Source organism: Oncorhynchus masou, chromosome 21 (genome assembly GCF_036934945.1).
Source record: "Oncorhynchus masou masou isolate Uvic2021 chromosome 21, UVic_Omas_1.1, whole genome shotgun sequence".
Lineage (NCBI taxonomy): Eukaryota > Metazoa > Chordata > Actinopteri > Salmoniformes > Salmonidae > Oncorhynchus > Oncorhynchus masou.
The window spans coordinates 29,202,528-29,225,082 of record NC_088232.1 but is presented as its reverse complement, the minus strand read 5'-3'; the positions used below and the strand labels follow the sequence as shown (position 1 = coordinate 29,225,082).

The window sequence follows — 22,555 nt, the reverse complement described above, 5'->3', positions numbered from 1 at the left end:
ATTCCCTCTGAAACTTTCCCCACTCAGATAAGTCAACCCTGACAGTGTTAAACAGCTCTAAAAACACTGCGGACTGACACCGACACATGTAGGTCTCCACGCAAGGCCACAGAGGTTGGGAGGGCAGAACATTCACCCTGTAAATGGCAGGCAGATCTAAAGGAGAAAGCTTACTCATGGAGAATCTATTACACACCATCCACACCGGGGCTGGGCCCCCTGTTGGACATGTAGGACCACTTGGGGCTGTGGAGGTTATTGAGGCAAAGAACACAGAGCCTGCGGGTGCGCACACACACAAACATACACACACAGCAACATCCTTACAGAGGGGCCAAACTCACAGGTCTTCCCAGTGCTGGTGGACCCTCTAATTCTACCACACTGATTCCCACAATTCCACTCTGCTTACAGGTCAGTTTCTTACTCAACCTTGTTAAACAACTATCAAAAGTTCACTGGCTAATGAAAGATAAAAAAAGTTACTCATTGCATCAATCCATAGGTCACTGTGAGGCAAACACACAGCAGTTAAACAAACAAACTTTCATGGAGGACTGAGGAGGATGCATTTTGAATTGTGGAGAGAAGAGGACAGACATGTCACAACAATGGCAGATTGAGGAGACCACATGGTGAGAAAATGGCTTTTAGAGAGTTTTTGTCCAAACAGGATTACAAAAAGCCCGGTTTGATGTGTACGAAGTTAGGTACTGCTAATGTCACCATTTTGTCTCTTCACCATACTTACCTCAGCCAACTACACCACAGTGGCGGCCCATCCCACACACACACAAACAGACAGAGAGAAAGAGAGGGATGGCGTGAAGGAGAGAAAATACACACTTCATTAATCTCTTTGACACTTTTCCACTCCGCCGCTGTCTGTTAAAGCAGCCCTGTCACCCACAAGTCATCATTTACAGTTGGTCATTTCCGTGCCTATTTTCTTCCTACCTTTCTTGAGCACTGTGTCTCATTCTTGTCTCTTGAAATTGAATTTGTAATAAGTTCGGATGCATAGTTCTTCTTCCACGGCTGATATTTTAAGGAGTACCTGCCGTACATGCAGTGTGAGTGCACATCAAAACCGACATGTACAGATACTGACTGAGCCCTATTCCACGAATCAGGTTTGAGGAGTTACGAAGGTAACCTTTGGTCAACTCTGAGTTCAACTCAGGATAACTGCTACCAAAAAAAGTTGCTCCTCTTTTAGCCAGGTACATTTCTACGGCAACGAATCCTTCAGAACTAACCTTCTCCGGGGCAAAAGTCCATTTATTCCGAATTAAGGGTCTGAGCCAAGAGTTGATATCAGCTTCCCTCTCTCTTGCAAATATTGTGTCATCATCCCCTTCATTTGAGGAAGGTGACTGATTAAATATTTTATTCATCTAATGTTTTCTTGTGTGTTATAAAATAGTCATGTTAAAATATCTATCACATTTCACATTTAGTAAGGACAGAATGCATTTGAAACTTCATGCACAGTAAAACTTCTGTATGACATTTTTTTTATTTTATCGATAGGACTGGGGAAAAAGGGGCTTGTGAACACCAAAGACAGCATTAACGATAAGTAATCAAATAATGACGACACTTTTAGCCTATTTCACACCATAGCCTGCTGAATTTGCAAGATAACTCTTCTTTAATTTTTTACTTCAGCACAAATTCAAATGTAGCACTGACTCGTCCATGGATTGATGTTTCAGCATTGTCTCAATGAAGAGTTTGGCGTTCCAATACCCATGTGCGACATGATTGCGCAGTTATAAGCCTGCTAAATCTAAGGGCAGGCGGACAAGCAATATCCCCTGTCGTAGTATGGATGAAGCCAGAGCTGAGTAGATCTAGCTACCTTTGTGGTATACCCCTCAGGTTCCCTTTTTAAGTTTGTTTCATCCTGTGATGATGGTCCCACTTGCTATGCTTAGCCCCACCTCTTTAAGGAATACCTAGGATAGGATAAAGTAATCCTTCTCACCCCCCCCCCCTTAAATGATTTAGATGCACTATTGTAAAGTGGCTGTTCCACTGGATGTCATAAGGTGAATTCACCAATTTGTAAGTCGCTCTGGATAAGAGCGTCTGCCAAATGACTTAAATGTAAATGTAAATGTAGCCGAGAGAGAGATAGAGAGAGAGAGAGAGAGAGAGAGAGAGAGAGAGACTTTACTAGGACGTAGACCAGGTGGTGGACAGACTTGTCCTGCTTACATAGAAGGTGTGGTTGGTGGGACACTTTGCTAGGACGTAGACCAGGTGGTGGACAGACTTGTCCTGCTTACATAGAAAGCGTGGTTGGTGGGTTCTTTGTTCTGCAGGGAAGGAGAGTTCCAGAAGAGCAGTACAAAAGAGACAGAGCCTGGCTATACCGTGTACATATCTACCAGTGCATCTTTATTTGTGTCTAATGGGGTAACAACATACAGTGCTGTTCCCTCAATTAGTGTCTGTCTGCTCCAAGCAACCAAAAGGAAGCCCCCCCCCCGCCCTAAAAGAACACACACTCACCTAGCTAGTCTCCGGGGCGGAGAATATCAGACCTGTGAATTGAAGGGGGAGCTGAATCACAATAGGGCTGGCAGCCCTGGAGGAGGTCCAGGCAGTGGCTACGGCACGCTGTAGTCAACAGCCCCCCAATCACCCACCTGGCACATGGATCCCAGACGGCCTGGGATGGAGAGGGTGCCTGGGGGGAGAGAGGAGCCGTTGGGCTGGAGAAGCGCTAGACAAACCCAAAGGTTTGGTCCTGTGGGCCCGGTGCCTCCCCCCCCCCCACGCACCACCATTTTATTTCCTTCTATCTACAACCCCCCCACCACCCGCCTCATTCTCAAACTAGCAACCCCCCCCCCACACACAGCTCTCAACTGCTCTAACTCTGGTGTAATCACCTCTGAATGTGAGTGGGGTGGGGAGAGGGGGGGAGGGGGCAAGAAAAGAAAGTCACACATTACATAATTTATTTACTTATCCAGGGTAGCTAGCTAGTGTTGCCCGTGTCATGGAGGAGGGGAGTTTTGGGTGAAAGGTGAAGGATGTGAGAATAAATGAGTCATGACCAAAGTGGTGGGTTAGAAACTGGGGTAGGGGGGTGTTCAAAAAACCTGGGTACTCACACCACTCGCTATAGCATTGATAGAAGCAAAAAATCTAGACACTAACATGACATTGAGGGATTTTTGGCATCAATACAAAGTACAACGTTTCACTTATTTCTAGACCAGGCTGTGTTATGAAAGTACGAAATTAACCTTTTTAGCAAAACAACCTGTAATATTCAGTATTGGTTGTGATTTTACCAAATCACCAGCAATTAAATCCGCAATCTTCAAAAAAAGGGGGCCTAGAAAACATAATTCAATCCCCTTTTAACCTCACGTAGCTAGTAATTACTAGTGACACACAACCCCCCTACAGTTCAGCATAGTGGTGCAGCCCAGCAAGACCCAACAACTCCAACAGGAAGAGGCTGCAGATTGTTCCATTTATCACTTAGCACGGGGTCATCTTTTCTACAGAGATCTCCCAGTTATGTCAAAATGGATCAGAGAGCAAGAAAGACAGAAAGAGAGAGATAGGGAGCGGGATTTCCACTCCTCCATCTCCCTGTCCCGAGTGGCCCTTGCCTGTCTGTTGGAGCGGCAATGGGCCACTCGGAGACATCAAGCACATTCCAAGGGTCGGTCCAATTACGGACAGATGAGGGGCAGTTCTCTTTGTTTAAGAACAAAGCCAGGAGTGACACAACTGGTCTTTAAAAGGAGCTCTCGCAGCCACGGCGGTGGAGGGGGGGCTCAGCGGGTGGGGGAGGTGACCAGCTGGTTATAAATATCTATTTGGTCAGTTACTGGAAGGAAAATGTGCAGTTTGTTCGTCATCCACTCATCCAGGTGGTAGGAGAGAAGGGGAGGGAGAGAGAGAGAGGAGGGGGTTGAGGGAGGGAAAGGGAGAAAGAGATGAGGGAGGGAGGGAGGGAGGGAGGGAGGGAGGGAGGGAGGGAGGGAGGGAGGGAGGGAGGGAGGGAGGGAGGGAGGGAGGGAGGGAGGGAGGGAGGGAGGGAGGGAGGGAGGGAGGGAGGGAGGGAGGGAGGGAGGGAGGGAGGGAGGGGGGGGAAAACAAGCCAACCTGTTTGAGATTGACTTTGCCAGGAATGAGGAATTTGACTAATTGTTATATAAAAGCCATATGTCATCCCCAAATGGAAGCCCTCAACTAGTGTGCGAGAGCAGGAGTCAGAGAGAGCAAAAGCGAGAGAGAGGAGAGTAGGGAGAGAGAGAGAGAAGGAGAGAATAAGGGAGAGGAAAGATCTGGAGGCCATCTCCATAGCTATTTAGCCTGTTAGTGCTCAGACCATACAGCGAGAGATGTTCATGTGGATTAGGCTTCCACTCAGAAAATTTCACCACAATCTTGTGTTGCTATCCTCAAGAGAGGATATGAATATGATTCATGAGTTGGCTCGAGTTCCTGTGTACTCACCACACACTTACTAAAAAGAATATTTCTGGCATGGGACGTTTCAACATGATAACATTGCTGAAATACATATGGCCTCAAAACAAAGGACTCTGACAGTCTAATATTCTAAGGTCTCCTAAAGCAAAACAACAGTATCCCCCCAAAAATCCGATTTTGTAGGACAAGACATATGGCCTCAGAATAAACAGCTCCAAGAGCTGAATCTAGAAGCCTCCTAAAACAAAAACAGCACTATTCAAATTAAGTTGGTGTAAAAAAAAGAGAGAAAAAGCTTGAACGTAAGTTTATGAGTGTTGAGAGTATGTTAGGAGGTGACTGTGGTTGTCCCTCTTTGGCTTTGGTTGTGCAATGGGATGCTGGTGGCCAGACACTGGCGTGTTTGACTGCAGAGGGGTGGGACATGTTTAGAGTTTGATTCCCACTCTGCAGTAAATTAGAACACAGCGGGGTAATCTTTGTTTATTCAAAATACAGCTGCACAGGCCTCTCTCTCTTGCTGTGTCCTATGCTAGCTCTCCCCACAAACCAGACCCCGGTCTGGGGTTCACCTGTAGACTACTATGACTAGTACAGTACACAAACACACACACTCACACACACACACACACACACACACACACACACACACACACACACACACACACACACACACACACACACACACACACACACACACACACACACACACACACACACACACACACACACACACAAAGCATGGACAAATAGGTTTTTGTGTACAATTCATTACAAAGTGAAGTGGAACATTATTACAGCTGAACAGAGTATTGAATAAGTGTATGATATTATGGTCTGACTACCTACAGACTACATACAACATGTATTACATTTATTAAATCTCTGAATTCGATGTCAAATCAAATCAATGTTTGTCAAATCAAAGGTTATTTGTCACGTGCGCAGAATACAACAGGTGTAGACCTTACAGTGAAATTCTTACTTACATGCTCTAACCAATAGTGCAATTAAGGTATTAGGTGAATAGGTAGGTAAAGAAATAAAAACAACAGTGAAAAGACAGGCTATATACAGTAGCGAGGCTGCATACAGATACCGGTTAGTCAGGCTGATTGAGGTAGTATGTACATGTAGTGACTGTTATTACAACTGACAATGAAGCTAAACATCTCCAAATGAAAGAGCAAGAAACATTTGGGAAGGAATAATTCTTTAGACATACGTTGCCTTCTTGTGGTGTGTTGAACACTTACAAGAAACTGTTGTTGAGCTCTTTCTCAGTCAATTTCTTATTCCTACTCAGAGAAAAAGAGTTTGTCTCCATCTAGTGGCAGTAGACTATGTTGTACATGGGTCAGCTGGACAAATTTCACATATTTATACACTTTGGGGTGTAGTGGGGGCAGTTAAGATGATACATCGTACCAAGTTTGGCAGAGATGTAGATTTATGTACCCAGAAAAAACAAATACTTTTTTACAATTCAGAAAGACTGCTTTGAGGCAAAGGCACCTAATTTGTCACAGAGCTAGATTTATGGACCCTGAAAAGATTTAGACATGAAGCCACTACAGATTTGGCTCCAGGGTGCTGAGGCGACCATCTTACAAAATGGCCACTGTCGGTAATACAATGTTAAAGTTCTGAAGGCACTTTTTGAGATAAATACACCAAATTTGGCACAGATGTAGATTCATGTACCCTGAAAATATTTAGATATGGAGCCAGCACAGATTTGATCCCTGGGGGCCTTGGCAGTCATCTAATGAAATGTCTACACACAGTAAAACAACTTTACAGTTCAGAAGGCCTATTTTGACACATACACATCATATTTGATGTACCTTAAAAATATTTAGATATGGATTCACCACAGATTTCACCCTTGTGAGTCGTGGTAGCCATCTTACTAAATGGACGTAGACTGTACCACCTTTTAACAAACCTTTAATTAACAAAAAGTCATGGCCTGTACTTCTTTGACTTTTAACCTTTTCACATGCAAGTTCTAAATATCTGTAACAAACCTCCCCCCCCCCCCCCCCAGCGTGAGTTTGTTTTACGCTTGATGTCAGAAGGCACTCACTGTTCCAGAACTATATTGTTACGCGAAAGGACAGTTAACTTGCGCTGCCCTCAAACCAAGGCACGCTGCCTGCTAATTATCTATAGGTGGTGGCGACCCGTCATTCAGAGCAGGTAGGGCAGCTTTCCAACTGTTTTGAGCCCCATATTTATTTTTATTTTTATGATTGGTATATATAAATATTATTTTGGCATTAATACGTGTCACAATATCATTGAGTTAATAAAGCCGCATACAAACAGGCAGCTCCAAAATGCAGGTGTTTCAGCCTAGCTCAGTGTTTTCTATGGTGTTGGGGCAGGCCAACAGAAAGTAGAAGCATTGTACCATGATTGACTCAGCATTGCACCGTGATTGGCTCAGTGTTCTGTCACTCATGGGACACGCCGTCACCTGCTTTTAGTAAGGGGAGACATCAAGAATGTGAGCCCTCCTGTGTCCTGCCATAGACTTAGATTAGAAGTGACCTTTCAAGAAGGCTCAAGGTCATTGGCCACAGAAATGACGTCAAATCACGTTATATGTACAGTAGCTTTGATTGGACTGATCATGTCAACATCTTACTTTCACAATCTTAGCTAGCAGTCATCATCATGATTCCTGAATCAAGTCTACTGGCAAATCCTTTTTAATTATTGTCCTATGAAGAGAAATAATGAAGAGAAACTGTAGATAAAACGTATCGGTGCTCATCGACCATTGAACATAAACATTACACAACAAGTTGGAAATCGCTAATTCAACAAGAAGTTGTATGGAAGGAATCGGTGACATTGGCTAACCGCAAGCATTGCAACTGGGAAGCCAGACTGGGAAAATATGTTTTGAACAGTCTACCGACTCGGAATTGTAATTAATTTCTTTGATGACAAAATTTGCCTTCGAAGGACCGCCGCGCACAACTAGGTGAGTCCTAGGTGAGTCCAAAAATGTCTTATACACTGCTGCAGAAATGATGTACTATGCCAGGGAGATATGGTCAGCCATATCAGCTATGTTTTTTAAAAGGCAGTAAATGAGGCTGAATGAACTGATTCGCTGCCAGACAAGGCTCCGCTGACAGCCAGGTGCAGCGGTGGTAAGGATTCACTCCATGGTGCTGAAAGGAAAGCTCTACTTTTATGTTTTATGTAGGCCCCAACAGTTTATGGGCACCGCTTGTCGCCGTTATAGTGCAATAAATGTATTGTTTAGTGTTATGTTGTGCAGTGGCTTTGCTGGAATGCAGCTAAAAAATGTTGGGGGGGGAGTTTGCCCCACCAAGATTTACATGCTAAAATCGCCACTGTCTATAGGTTATGTTTCAACTTGTCAATTTCTAGTTGTATTCAAACCACTTTTATTTTCAAACAACAGCCTGAATATTGATGTGTTCCGCCTCCTCATTAATTCACATTGAAGTAGCCCATTTCACTGTGGTGGACAATTTACGTTTGAGGCATGCTATGCTAATATAAGTAGAGGATTAGCTAGATGAGCCGGACAAACTTCTCTCTTCGATGAGAGCCCAAGCACTCCCCCAGTGTTTCCACAGATCAAATATGCAAACAGTTGCACATCTCAAGTCAGAAAAGAAACTGCACTAAATATTTCCCTCCAGCACATTTTCCAGCCGGTGCCCAAATTGTCTTCATTGTTGTTTTCCTTACTAATAATAACTTTAGACATGTGCATTCCTATCAAAGTAAGTGCCTTATTACATTATTATAATCATTTCTGTATATCGTGGTATGTTGTTTCTACTGTAGCACACCATATGTATGTATGTATGTATGTATGTATGTATGTATGTATGTATGTATGTATGTATGTATGTATGTATGTATGTATGTATGTATGTATGTATGTATGTATGTATGTATGTATGTATGCAGCATAATGTATTCTGTGTGCACCCCTTTATAACCACAGCTACTAATTTCATAACCTTTATGGTGTTGTACTCAATTATGCTTATGCTGCCCTGGCCTTATATTGGCCTGTGTTTTCATTTGGCCCGTTTAGCATAGCTTTTCCCTGCCATGCTCCTCTGTGGAGCTCTTCAGTCACTGTTTCTTATATCATTCATAATTGTCATTTTGTCAATGCAACCTATTGTTTTTATAGCAGTGTTATGTTACTTCATTGTAACATTGTTTTATTGCTATATCCTGATACTGTATTCTAATTACAAATATTTCCTCTTTATTCTGTACTTTCAGAAACCAACCACACAAACAGCATTGAACCTTATTTGACAACATCATGACTAGAACAGTATATCTTTCTTGCAGAAGATTGAGGCCAACTTTAGTATTGAAGCAATTGAAGTATTGGTAGTGGTTGAACAACAAAAACTAAAACTAGGTTTACTAGAGGTAAAAAACAGCAAGATAAGACTAACAACTTATTAACATGCATAACTTATATTTCTGTATTCATATGGGGATTGAACAACAACTGCTTTTCCACCCCACAGCCCCAATGGCTTAGTACCTGTTAAGTCAGTCAGTCAGTAATTGCTGCAGAGGTGCTCAGTAGTGCTTAAGCATAAGGTACTCCCCAAAGCATGGCACAACACACAAGGGTGTGTCACAAACTAAACACGTACATTGTCAAACTCCTCTGCTTCCTTCTCCTTGTGCCGGACAGGTAGACTTTGCATTGCATCTGTGTGCGACTGCCTTGAGCAGCAGTCTGAGGGACTTTGCAGGCAAAATGCCGTGCAGTAAGGCGTAGGGGATTGTCTGCAGCAGGACGACCCTCAGTGGATGGACGCCGAGGGTGTGGTGCTCCTCCAGCAGCTTTCTCATGAGATTCTCTCTGTTCTTTTGGTAGGTAATCACCTCACCTATAGGGGAGAGGGAGTGGGGAGGATGAGGGAGTGGGGAGGATGAGGGAGTGGGGAGGATGAGGGAGTGGAGAGGATGAGGGAGTGGAGAGGATGATGAGGGAGTCGGTAGGTGGGTGAGATATTGTCAATATATTTGTATGTGAACTGTATGTCCAATTACAAAAAATCTTGTTTAGTAATCTTCTCACCTATTAGCTGGTGGTGAACTATGTGGCCGTTGAGGACGGCAGTGTTGACCAGATTAAAAAATATCTTCTTATATCACTTATACCAGTTTTCTGAGTGCATTCCACAAAGCTGTTTATCATGTCCGCCTTATCCACTGCCCCCATTTTGAGGTTATAGTCAAGCACACAGTCTGGTTTGATCTTTCTCTCTCCCGTCAGGTGGTCCACCTTCCCTGTGGCCGACATGATCGCTGTATGGACAGTGGAAAGGACATGGATGTCTCGTTTGCCATGTCACTTTACTGCCAACCGTTACCTGTTCTCCTGGAACTCCACCTCCCCCTCTGCATCTTCCTGCCTCCGAATGCCGGCATCCCTTTCCTCTTCTACCAAACCGTGCCACAGGTCCCAGTGCTGTTGGAGAGCAGAAGCTGGAAGATTGTTGTACCAATTCAAATAAATATCAAATGTTATTGGTCGCGTACAGATAATTGGCAGATGTTATTGCAGGTGTAGCTAAATGCTTATGTTCCTAGCGGCAATAGTGCAGTAATACCTAACAATACACACAAAGACCAAGAAATGTAAAGAAAGAAATTAAGAAATAATACAAAGTGTGGCCCTTCCCAAGATGAGGGACCAGCATGGTCCTCATAAGCATGGTCCTCATAAGCCCCTCATAACGTTGGATGTCAGTGGTGGACCCTGTGTAGACTATGAAGTCTTTGACAAATCCTGCCTTCACTTCGCATATAACAAAGAACTTCACCCCAAACCTGTGCCTTTTAAAGGGAATATATTAACGGAACACCAGCATATCTTTCCATAACATCAGGGACTAACTAACTAACGTGCTTCTACATCAGCATTGCTTGCTGTTTGGGGTTTAAGGCTGGGTTTCTGTGTAGCACTTTGTGACATCTGCTGATGTAAAAAGTCCATTATAAATACATTTGATTGATTGAACTAATGCAGCAGCATAGGTGACTTCACGTAGGCGGTTAAGAGAACGAGGTTAAGAAAAGGGTTAGGCTTAGCAACAATCCAAGGGGGCAGGGTTCCAGTCTTGAAGCACAATTTTGACTGCTCCTACAGTTTTGCTTTGGTACTGCAATTTATATTTTATTTTTATTTTGCTAGGCAAGTCAGTTAAGAACAAATTCTCATTTTCAATGATGCCCTAGGAACAGTGGGTTAACTGCCTGTTCAGGGGCAGAACAACAGATTTGTACCTTGTCAGCTCAGGGATTCAAACTTGCAACCTTTCGGTTACTAGTCCAATGCTCTAACCACTAGGCTACCCTCCCGGCCCAGAATGATAATTTCCATACACGGCCACATAGAGAAGTCAGATTTGAAAATTCCTAATAAGACACTTATAACATCCATTGAATTATTTAAATTGAATCACTCACAGCTGAAGATATTAGCATTTTATATTAATTCAATGCCTGCCATGTTTTTGGATGATGTGATGATGACTTCGTTGCTGCTCCCTGTGCACAGTGAGTGCTACAGTAGTGCACATGTGATGTTGGTCCTTATTAACCGGATGCAAAAGGGGAGGGTGGTGCAACTCAATATTAGGAAGGTGTTCCTAATATTTGGTATACTCAGTGTATATACTGTATTCTAGTCAAGGCTCATCCTATATACTGTAACTACTGCTCTACAGACTTGTTATATTTATATACTGTACATAATATTCTAGTGTCAAAATTGTGAAGTGTAAATAGTATAATTTTGGTCATAAAGTCAGTCTCTTCCAAAAAGGAGATGATAGGAAAATGTATGTCACAGAATGAAGGGTGCATAACAGTTTTCTGTGGGCTGGGTTTATTTTATTCCTACCCACATGCCCACAGCTGGCAAGTAATCATCAATTCTGAACGCAGCTGCACAGGACCCGATTGTAATGCTCATGGTCAATTTGGTTTGACATTCGATATCCCTATGGGGCTATTTGTACATCTCACTGGGCACACACTGGTTGAATCAATGTTGTTTCCATGTAATTTCAATTAAATTACATTGAACCAATGTGGAATTGATGTTGAACTGATGTCTGTGCCCAGTGGGATGGGGCAAAATTTTAAAAGGTTAACAGCTCCAACTTTCTATGACTTAAAAACCTCAAACCAACTTTAAATTCAAGGAAGTCATATACAAATATTGAAAGCATTTAATGAGACAACTGAAATATGTGCATTTACATTGTGCAATTTATTGACAGTCCCTAACTATCCCCAGAGAGAGGCTATCCAAAGTCAATCCAATTTTGCCACGGTTGCACACCAGCCCTTTGAAGATAATTGCCGAAATAATTTGGCTAACTCTTACCACCTGTGAACACACAGAAGAGACACCCATATCAAAACACACCCCAAAACAAACTCACGTTTGAATTCAGTCATGGTCGTCAGCTTTTGAAAAAAATCTAAGACGTGGCCAAATGAGGAATTTAAGTTGCCCTTTAACAATTTACACATACATTTTTCAAAAACACATTTACTGGAAGAACTGTGAAGATGCAAAGTTAGGTAAAATATCAATGTTTTTTATGTGACCACGTTATCCAAAAAACTGTTAAATATCTGCTCTAAAGGGCCTCCTGGGTGGGGCAGTGGTCAAGGGCACTGTACTGCAGCGCCAGCTGTGCCACCAGAGACCCTGGGTTCACCCCCAGGCTCCATTGTATGCGAAGCACAAATGCCCTAGCGTTGCCCGCTAACCAAGGTTGCCAGGCTGGGTTGGATGCGCAATGTGTTAAGAAGCAGTGCAGCTTGGTTGCAGCTCAACCTTCATCTCTCCCAAGCCCGTACAGGAGTTGTAGCAATGAGACAAGATAGTAGCTACTAACAATTGGGGTAAAAAGAAAATCTGTTCTGTACTCAAAGATGTCTGTAACAGCTTTAATAAACAAAAAAAAAACATGTTTTTATTGTCACATACACCGGATAAGTGCCTTGTCGGCTCCGGTATTCGAACAACAGCTTCGTTAAATAGTACCCGCAAAACACCAGTCTCAATGTCAACAGCGAAGAGGCGACTCCGGGATGGTGGCCTTCTAGGCAGAGTTGCAAAGAAAAAGCCATTTCTCAGATTGGCCAATAAAAAGAAAAGATAAAGGGAGGCAAAAGAACACAGACACTGGACAGGGAAACTCTGCCTAGAAGACCAGCATCTTGGAGTCGGCTCTTCACTGTTGACGTTGAGACTGGTGTTTTGCGGGTACTATTTTATGAAGCTGCCAGTTGAGGACTTGTGAGGCATCTGTTTCTCAAACTAGACACTCTGATGGACTTGTCCTTTTGCTCAGTTGTGCACCGAGGCCTCCCACTCCTCTTTCTATTCTGGTTAGAGACAGTTTGCGCTGTTCTGTGAAGGGAGTAGTACACAACGTTGTACGAGATCTTCAGTTTCTTGGCAATTTCTCACATGGAATAGTCTTCATTTCTCAGAACAAGAATAGACTGACGAGTTTCAGAAGACAGTTCTTTGTTTCTGGCCATTTTGAGCCTGTAATCAAACCTATAAATGCTGATGTTCCAGATACTCAACTAGTCTAAAGAAGGCCAGTTTTATTACTTCTTTAATTTGCCTTTTAAAATGATAAACATGGATTAGCTAACACAACATGCCATTGGAACACAGGAGTGATGGTTACTGATAATGGGTCTCTGTACGTCTATTTCATTAAAAATCTGCCGTTTCCAGCTAAAATAGTCATTTATAATATTAATGTCTACGCTGTATTTCTGATCAATTTGATGTTATTTTAATGGTCATTTTTTGCTTTTTATTCAAAAAGAAAGACATTTCTAAGTGACGCTGAACTTTAGAACGGTAGTGTATATTACTGCTTTAATTTTTGCTGGACCCAGGAAGAGTAGCTGCTGCCTTGACAGTGGCTAATGGGGATCCATAATAAACACAAATACTGTTGAAATGGTTTTTGACATGCTGAACTATCCTAAGGGTGGATTATATAAAGTTTAATCGGGTTGGGGAGGGTGTAGTAGAAGTTGGGAATTTATTTGGTTTGGAATTCTATTTCAATGGCAGTACAGTTTTGGGCAGATCATGAGTGATCGTACATTCCAGCACAGTAGGTGCCTGCATGCACTTTAAACGTTTGTTTGCGGACCGCCATGAAATCGAAGAAGAAGAAGAAGAAGAAGAAGAAGAAGGTTCGCGTACATTCTACGTGCGCGTTCACATCTGGGCGTAGGAATCTTGTGATACGTGCGTCAGCTGTCACGGGGAGAGAGAGCTAGTTGACGCACGCGCTTGTGTCTCCATGCTAGCCGGCGAGTTGTTTAGACACGAAATAATCTGCAATTCTACTCGCAGGAAAGAAAGAGATATCAACTTGTTACAGGACAGTATCAATATTAAACTGGACCAAGTGGATCAGTGACCGATTCCAGCAGGAAAGGGGCTGTGTACCGCTGCAGAAGGTGTAGGTCAGGTGGTTGTGCCGAAGAGAGAATAGCAGGTTTCTCGGATGGAAGCTGGCTAGGGCTAGTTTATTTCTTGTCAATTAATAAAATAGTTTTACCTCGTCAAACATACGACGGATTGCCAGTAGTTGCTGCATAGCAAAACATAGTTCGGCCGGGTCGGCCGGTTAGCTACCGAGCTAATGACAAGATAGCTTGCTCAATAGTTATGTCGAGCAGTTTCACAAATAAAACGTCTTTGCTAAGCAGCTCTCCACAGAGCCCTGAGAATAGGGTCTCGTCAGTCGGCAACAATAACAGAGACTGGGACTTGGAAAAAGATGTATTTGTATGCTGCTATGAAGAGCCTATTGGTGAAACAATGCTGGCGGGGATGCACTCAGTTCAGCCAGGTCTGGACAGGCACATGCCGCTGCTGCGAGGCCGCCACCGGGTTCCTCCGGACTGTATGATACTGGGCCTAGAAGAACCTTACCCCGGCTGTCACAACAACCGGAGTCCTCCCGCAGCCTACCTCGACACCGGTTCTCTGGCCTTCAGTGAAAATGACCGGAACGCCACCCCGGTGTTGGAAAGCAGAAAGAGGACTCGGAGCAGTAGTTCAAGGAACCGGTATAACGAGGTTGTCACAGAATTGGGACCCGAAGAAGTGCGGTGGTTTTACAAAGAGGACAAAAAAACGTGGAAGCCTTTCATTGGACACGACTCTTTGAAAGTTGAGGTCATGTTTCGTAATTTCTGCGAACTGAACCCTGAAACGACCAAGCGCCAGGGTTCTTTGGGAATGGATGAAGCGTACGAGGAAGATAATGCAAGCGGGGTGGAAGCGACAACTGGGGTGTCGAACGGAATCGAGCGAGCTGGACCAGTGCCTGCGCCGAGAACTACGGTGAATAGGAACAGGGGTTCGATGGAGAGAACGGACTCCTCAGACGAAAGACACCTTGATTCAATAAACATCAACGTAGAGGCTGTATGTGTCAGGGGTGGGCTGTATGAGGTGGATGTCAAAGACAGAGAATGCTATCCTGTGTATTGGAATCGTAAGTATCAATAGGAAGCATTCTCTTTCCTCCTTATATACCCAGCATTCCTGTATATGTATGTTTTGCTTGCAAGCCAATGTGTGCAAGAGGGTTACACTTTAAAGTATTTTAGTCGTCAACCCATGTTGCCAAGTGCTATTCATCTGCCACTGGCAAGCAAACGCATCAGTGCCAGATGTTGAGTGGTGCCCATAATCTCTGGTCTTAATTCCTGCTGCGTATCTCTCCAATGAGAGACTGCATGGACAAATCACTACCAGGTCACGACAGAGATGACCTTGTATACACTCACGAGATCAGAGATGGCATGGTGTCACCATCTCTCATTCATGCCTACTACGCAATCTGTCTGTCTACAATATGCTTTAATGTACAAATATAGGCCACATACAGTACCTGTCAAAAGTGATATCCCAAGTACAAATACAGTAAGCACACTAAAGTTAAAAAATATATACAGTACCAGTCAAAAGTTTGACACCACCTCATTCCAGGATTTTTCTTAATATTTACTATTTTCTACATTGTAGAATAATAGTGAAGACATCAAAACTATGCAATAACACATGGAATCACAAAGTAACCAACAAAAAGTGTTAAACAAATCAAAATATATTTATATTTGACATTATTCAAACTATCCACCCTTTGCCTTGACAGCTTTGCACACTTGGCATTCTCTCAGCCAGCTTCATGAGGTAGTCACCAGGAATGCTCTTCAATTAACAGACGTGCCATGTTAAAAGTTTATTTGTGGAATTTCTTTCCTCCTTAATGTGTTTGAGCCAATCGGTTGTGACATGGTAGGGGTGGTCCAAATTTGATATTTTTGGTTCCAACTGCTGTGTCTTTGTGAGACGCAGAGTAGGTGACCGAATTATTGCAAATTTGGACCACCCTACCATGTCACTACACAACCGATTGGCTCCAACGCATTAAGAAGGAAAGAAATTCCACAAATGAACTTTAAACAACACACACCTGTTAAATGAAATGCATTGTCATCAAGGCATTCCAGGATTTTTCCTCCTTTGCCTTGATGAGTGTTGTTTAAAGTTAATTTATGGAATTTCTTTCCTTCTTAATGCGTTGGAGCCATTGGAGCCAATAGCTACTTTGAAGAATCTAAAATAACAAATATATTTGGATTTGTTCAACACTTTTTTGCTTACTACATGATTCCATATGTGTTATTTCATAGTGTTGATGTCTTCACTATTATACTACAATGTAGAAAATAGTAAAAATAAAGAAAAACCCTTGAATGAGTAGGTGTCAACTTTTGACTAGTACATTGCCTTTAAGCAACCTAATGAAGCCAAAGTTTATTTGTGCTACCTATCACAAACCCACAAAAGTGGCCTATTATTAGTCTAGCCACCATCCCGGGCACTGCCTCAAATGAATGTATCTGGACTGTGCCAACTAATTCATGGAGATTTACAAAAAAGTCAGCCATGGTGGTATAGCTGGTTGCATCCCTTTAGGGAAAAGGAAATATCTCGCTGAGTTTGCCTGAGGCAACACTAAGTGACAGTTGGTTTACTAGGATCTTCCAGCTAAATGTTGTAGTCAGTTTGAAGCTCTGACTATGTTTGTGCCTGTAATATCACTGTTTGACATGCATTAGCTAGCTCAGGCCTATATCTTCTCACTAGAGTCTGTTTTGTTGAGTAAGACATTTCTAAGGGTCCATTGGTATTTTAATTATCCTACATCTGTACTCTCTGTACCACATCCAATGATAAATTAAAGCTGAATACAAATGTAGGCTACTGTAAAAGTGATTTCCGTAAGAGCTTTTTTCTGTCTTTGCTGCTATTTACTATAGACGGTGTGTGTTGGTTACTACATGTTTGTAGGAACAGTCACACCCAAGCTCTGTGCCATTAGATAGAAAAACACACATTACAGAATTAAGTGTTGTGGTCATGCTCTCACCAACGACTACTAATTCTAAACTAATCAGTTCTGTAATCAACTTCGCCTCCCTCCACACTCCACTGAGATTGCCAATGCCTAGCTTTATAGGGTGCCTAATTAGGCCTACCTGTCATTGCAGCCTTCACAAAGCAACTACCTAGATGGATTTGGATTTGGTGTCAGCACCACATACACACACATAGTTGTTACCTGCTGGCTCACTGCTGGCTCATGCTACATTACCAATTTTTGTCTATTGTCTAGCATTTTGTTCCCCGTAAACAATCAAGGGGAACATTGAAAAGAAAAGGGGGAAAAATGGAATGCTTTGTAAATCTCTAACTTCCCCCTGCTCCATTCTCTCTCCCACCCTCAGAGCAGGAGAGCATTCCTGTCATGAGGGGCCAGTGGTTCATCGACGGCACCTGGCTCCCATTGGAGGAGGAGGAGAGTGACCTCATTGAGGTGGAGCACTTGACCCGTTTCCTTGGGCAGCAAATGCAGGACAGCTTCGACTCTGACTCTGTGGTGGCCAAAACAGTCGACAGCAAAGATGGTGAGACAACACCAGGGCTTGTGGGAGATATGGTTTAGGCCTAAATAAATATTTATCAAGTGTAGGCTTATATCAAGTATATAATGCATTATTCTAAAGACTGAATACTGGTTGTCTCCAACCCTGGTCCTGGAGAGCTATAGTCTGGGCAAGCTTTTGGTCTAGAGCAGAACTGAAACGCTTGATTTCACTAACCACGTCTTGATGATTTGTTGATGAGCTGAATCGGCTTGTACTCCAGGACCAGGGTTGGATACCAGTGCTGTTGCCATGCTCTCACAATTTTAATCTGCAACATTCTGCCAGGGCAATCACTACTAACCTGACTATAATTCCACCAAGGTACTTATCTATAGAGAACTTCTAGATAATGTAGTGTGGTAGCAGCTGTCAAATGGGGTTCTCTTTAGATGTTGTCTGGGTTAGTCATGGACTCCATTAAAAATATCGCCCACCTTATCAGCAACTGAAAAGTGTTGTTGGGACTCATAAACCACAACGTATTAACTATCAGGATCTCCCTGTAGACCAGAAAGGGGAAACATACCAGATATTCTTTATGTGGATGTTGATTGTATTTTGTTAGCCCAGAGTGTATTATAGGCAAAATTGTATTTCTCATGCAAGGCTCAGACAGCAATTTGTTTCAGGAATAGCTTGTTGGTGCACTCAGAAAACAAGTGACAAATGGAATCTTTCAGTCAGCAATTCCCTCCTGAATGCACAGTCTTCAGCCCTGTTAAATGGCTGCTCCTTCTGTGATGAATGTGTGTGTGAATGACTTTCGATACCAGAGGTATTAAATCAGTGTGTCACCAGGAGAGATTGTGTGTATGTGTGTGAGAGAGGGAAAGCGAGGGAGAAGGAGAATGTCACCTTTATGTTTGCCTCTGTGTAAGTGTGTGTAAGGGAAAATGCCACCAGTGTTGGTGTGTGTGCTGTATCTGTGTGAGAAATAATCTGACACTTCAATGCTAAGCTTGAAGACAACTTCTATCTCGAACTGAGAATAAGTGCTGCTTTCCTACCAACCAAGGCCAGCGCCATCTCCTCAGTGTGTGGCACTCTGAATTGGACTATAACACAATGTTTGCACAGTGATTAACCTCCCATTGTGAATGATCATGACTTTCTCTGACTCAGTGTTAATCAACATAAGTTTAGTCCTTGAATGGGTCCCTGATCTAGCCTCTATTTCAGACCTGTTCAGAATGCGTCCAACAGTACAGTCTGTTCATTCATACAAGGACAGTCTCGCCCTTCAGGAGCAATAGGGGACTGTATATATAGTCATGAGTAGACTGGCTGGCTACTGGAGGTTGCCTTATTGCCAATGCAATGTTCTCTCAAGCACCTGCACGGTACTAGCTACGCCACTCAAATTTAATCACAGACATGAACTGGTGGAAAGACAGAGGCCACTTGCTCTCTACTAATCCATGTGGGGACCAAACAATTGATTCCCATTCAAAATCCTATTTTCCCTTAAACTTAACACTAACTGTAATTCTAACCCGACTTGTAAACCTAAAGCCAAATGTCTCCACTTGTCCGAATTTCCCTTGTTTTACTACCCCTCCTCCTCCCTCTTTCTCTCACTATCTATTTTTTATTTTATTTTTATTTTTATTTTTTTTTTACCTTTATTTTACTAGGCAAGTCAGTTAAGAACAAATTCTTATTTTCAATGACGGCCTAGGAACAGTGGGTTAACTGCCTGTTCAGGGGCAGAACGACAGATTTTGTACCTTGTCAGCTCGGGGATTTGAACTTGCAACCTTTCGGTTACTAGTCCAATGCTCTAACCACTAGGCTACACTGCCGCCCCATCTCTTTCCTATCCTTCTCTTTCTCACACGTACACAAATATCAACACACACAGAGGACACAAGTCATAATCAGTGTGTTTGAAATGGGATCGGGATTACGGCAACGGTTGTGTCACTTACCGAGTAGGCACCCACATCCAAGCCCTTTCCAAGTCCAACTTTGAAAGCACTGCCACATACCATCATTTCCATTATGAGTCAACCCTTTGAGAGAATATAAAACTGTTCTAATGCTTCACCACATTATTTTATGAATTTATTCAAGGATTCACTTCAAAGTTATTTGTCAACACATTCTGCAAAAGTCAATGTCTTGAAAATGACAGAGTCTATTGTACCATATACAGTAGCTTACTGAATCGGATGCTCTGATCAAGGCTTAACTTCCGAAAACATGTTAGCCTGCCTGGACGAAAATGAAAAGGTGTGATTAGGTGATTTTTTTTTTTGTGTGTGTGTGTAAATAACCCCCCAACATTTTGGAGTTATGCCATTTCCCAATGTTTTTCCCAATGGCTCGCAGGCATGTTATGTAGGCATGAGATTATCATAATGCAAACGGCATGAGATCATCATAATGCAGACGGCATGAGGGCTCTGTTCTCTCCTGCCTTTGGTTATTGCTGCTGTGTCAGTCAAAAAGGGTTCCTCATGCTTCTATGGGAAAGGGTGACTGTGTCAGTTTGATACTTCATTTGTAGTTGATGGCTGCCACTGTCATCTAATTTGAGGATGGAAATTGACAGTTGCCACAGATGGTGGCCCACATGGCAGCTATACGGGGACGGGTTTCCCGATTTCAGCAGCTACTGAAGCTGGCAATAGGCTGGTTCACAGAATACAGAGAGTCTGTCTTACTTGCTAGCCTGGCTTGGAAGTTCCTCTCAGAGGAAGAAAGTACAAAGTATCACTATGAGAGTGTTTGTTGTACAGAAACCGTCATTTGGCAAAAACATTTTTGATACTGTAGGGCAGGCCTGTATGCTCAGTCGCTCGCACACACATGCACAGAGTTGCTCCATGCATTGTGACTGAAAAGTCCCATTGGGGCTCCATGACCCTCTCACTGTGATTCCATAATCTAAGGAGCAGGGTGTTAATAGCAAGAGACCCCCTGATGGCTCCCCTGGCAGGTGTTAGGAGATCCGAGTAAGCTTTATGTGATGTCTTTTTGGCTGTGGACACTTTACACCTTTTGTTTGTCAGACGTGTTTAAAGATGCACTGGCTGTGTATCACTTAGGGAGGCTGATTATGGAAGAATCCCTGGTGGATATGTGTGTACTGTGTATATATGTCTGTGTTGGAGTGGTGGGTGATGGCAACAGAGAGATGTGGGTATGTGAAGGGACTGTGTACTGATGTGAGAATCTATCATACGGATGTGTTTTGAAGGCGTTTGAATCAGTAGAGAGATTTGCATGTGGGCTGGCTGGAGGCTGGGCCAGGGCTCATGACGGTGGGGTGTACTTCAGTCCGTCAGGCACCTGAAGCGTCACGGCAAGCAAAGCCCCACAGGCAAACAGGGTCATATGTCAACAACACACACAGGCCAGAACATCACATAATGTCATGTCACAGCTAGTGCTGGGAATTGCCAGGGACCTCAATACGATATTATTAGGATACTTTGGTGCCGATACGATAGGTATTGTGATTCGATACTGTGATTTTGTGATTCAGTGTTCCAAACATATTGCTCACCACATGTCTGCTGTAGAGGGACAAAAGAGAGCCATGAGAAAACAAGGTTTGATCCGTCATTGAAATAAAAGTGCTGAAAACAAATTGTCACCCTATTTAAAAAGATGAACAACAAGCTATGAAGGAAAAATACTGCAGTTAGTGAATAGGCTGCAGGTACATCCAACTAGCAAAATAAATGATATTGCGATATTGTCAAAGCAATACGATATATTCTCACAAGTAATATCTCTATGTAACTATAGATGTTTTTCCCTCCATCACTAGTCACAGCTCTCGTCTACAACCCAGGACAATCGTCATGGCACACTGACATTTTACATTTAGCATACTTATTCTCTAAGCTTTCAATAGCTTGAAGGCCTATCATTCAAAATACACTTTTTTTTAATCATAAGAGTTGTAGACACACAGTTTAGTAGTGTAATGCATTTTTATGTTTATTTAAAGGCTGAATACCTCAGGCTGTATGTCGCTATGTGGGTGGATGGCTGGATACTCTTGATGGAGAATAGCATGGATGTGATGTGCTTGACCAGATACTGTAGCATTCTGTTGTGTTGGTCTTTTCCCTGGCCAATTAAATCCAAAGCTCCCAGCGGAGTAGACAAGCTCTTAACCAATATGGCATTTGGAATGTCATTCCTTTTGAGAGGTTTATGGTGCTCTCTCTCAAACCGAGAAGTCCACACCAATGGACCTTTTGATTCAAGATGTAGGCCAAAACAAGCTCAGTGCAGGCCATGTCAAAATGTAATCTATACTCCATAACACTGCCGTTTTGTCTCCAATTGTCAACATCCAGAAATGTACCGCATTGAAACCCTAAACCCAAGATTAGCATTTAATCACGGCCACACAAGCCAACTTCAGTTCAGAAAACAAGTCGGATATATTAGTGTTGCATTAGTAGTAATTGAAATGATACAGTAATATACTTCATAAAGCAGGACAGCCCCAGACTGTAAGTTGTTAAACAGGATAAAGCCTATTTGTTTCCAGCCACTGTTGTTGTGATGTGGTCCCAGATGGATCAGCCGATTCATGTCTGTCTCCAGACACTCTGAGGGTGGCGTTTCTCTCTTTCTATATAACAATCTTTCCGCTCAAATGGTACAATTATAGCCCTGTCCGGAATGGAGATCCACATTCATTTGGTAATCAAATGCCTGAAAGGATTGGAGACATCTCAATACCATATCCACACCCATAGTTATTCTGCTTGACTGATTATGATACTATTTACATTCCAGTACACCAACGTTATCCTAAAGGCTTATTATTATCCAAATACAACTCCCCCTTGACAACTTGCCTGGGTGTTCTTGTTGGACCGATCACAGCCTATTTATAGCTGTGAGTAAATATGAAAGCAGTCACAGCACATCATAATACCTTCATGGCCAGATGAGCTCCCAGCTCAGGGTTCTTCTGGTTTATAAGGAGCACCCTCATTTTGACTAACACTCTTTAAACATA

At 42.8% G+C, this 22,555-nt stretch overlaps 1 protein-coding gene and 2 long non-coding RNA genes across 4 annotated transcripts in view; 2 read left to right on the top strand and 1 right to left on the bottom strand.

Moving 5' to 3' along the window:
• Positions 1 to 1,236, bottom strand: part of LOC135508065 (uncharacterized) — a 59,845-nt gene extending 58,609 nt beyond the window's left edge. Inside the window, exon 1 of the long non-coding RNA XR_010450748.1 lies at positions 958 to 1,236. This is a non-coding gene — a long non-coding RNA (uncharacterized LOC135508065). The remainder of the gene's footprint in view (positions 1 to 957) is intronic.
• Positions 531 to 10,101, top strand: LOC135508066 (uncharacterized). The gene is made up of 3 exons (XR_010450749.1): positions 531 to 635; positions 9,188 to 9,369; positions 9,776 to 10,101. It is a non-coding gene; the product is annotated as an uncharacterized LOC135508066 (long non-coding RNA).
• A 3,706-nt stretch (positions 10,102 to 13,807) lies between these two features.
• The window catches only part of LOC135508063 (phospholipase DDHD1-like), a 43,004-nt gene continuing 34,256 nt past the window's right edge, over positions 13,808 to 22,555 (top strand). For both annotated transcript variants that reach the window (XM_064927990.1, XM_064927989.1), the window contains exons 1-2: positions 13,808 to 15,062; positions 17,365 to 17,544. In XM_064927990.1, the coding sequence (XP_064784062.1) occupies positions 14,228 to 15,062; positions 17,365 to 17,544 (1,015 nt within the window). In that variant the 5' untranslated portion in view covers positions 13,808 to 14,227. The remainder of the gene's footprint in view (positions 15,063 to 17,364; positions 17,545 to 22,555) is intronic.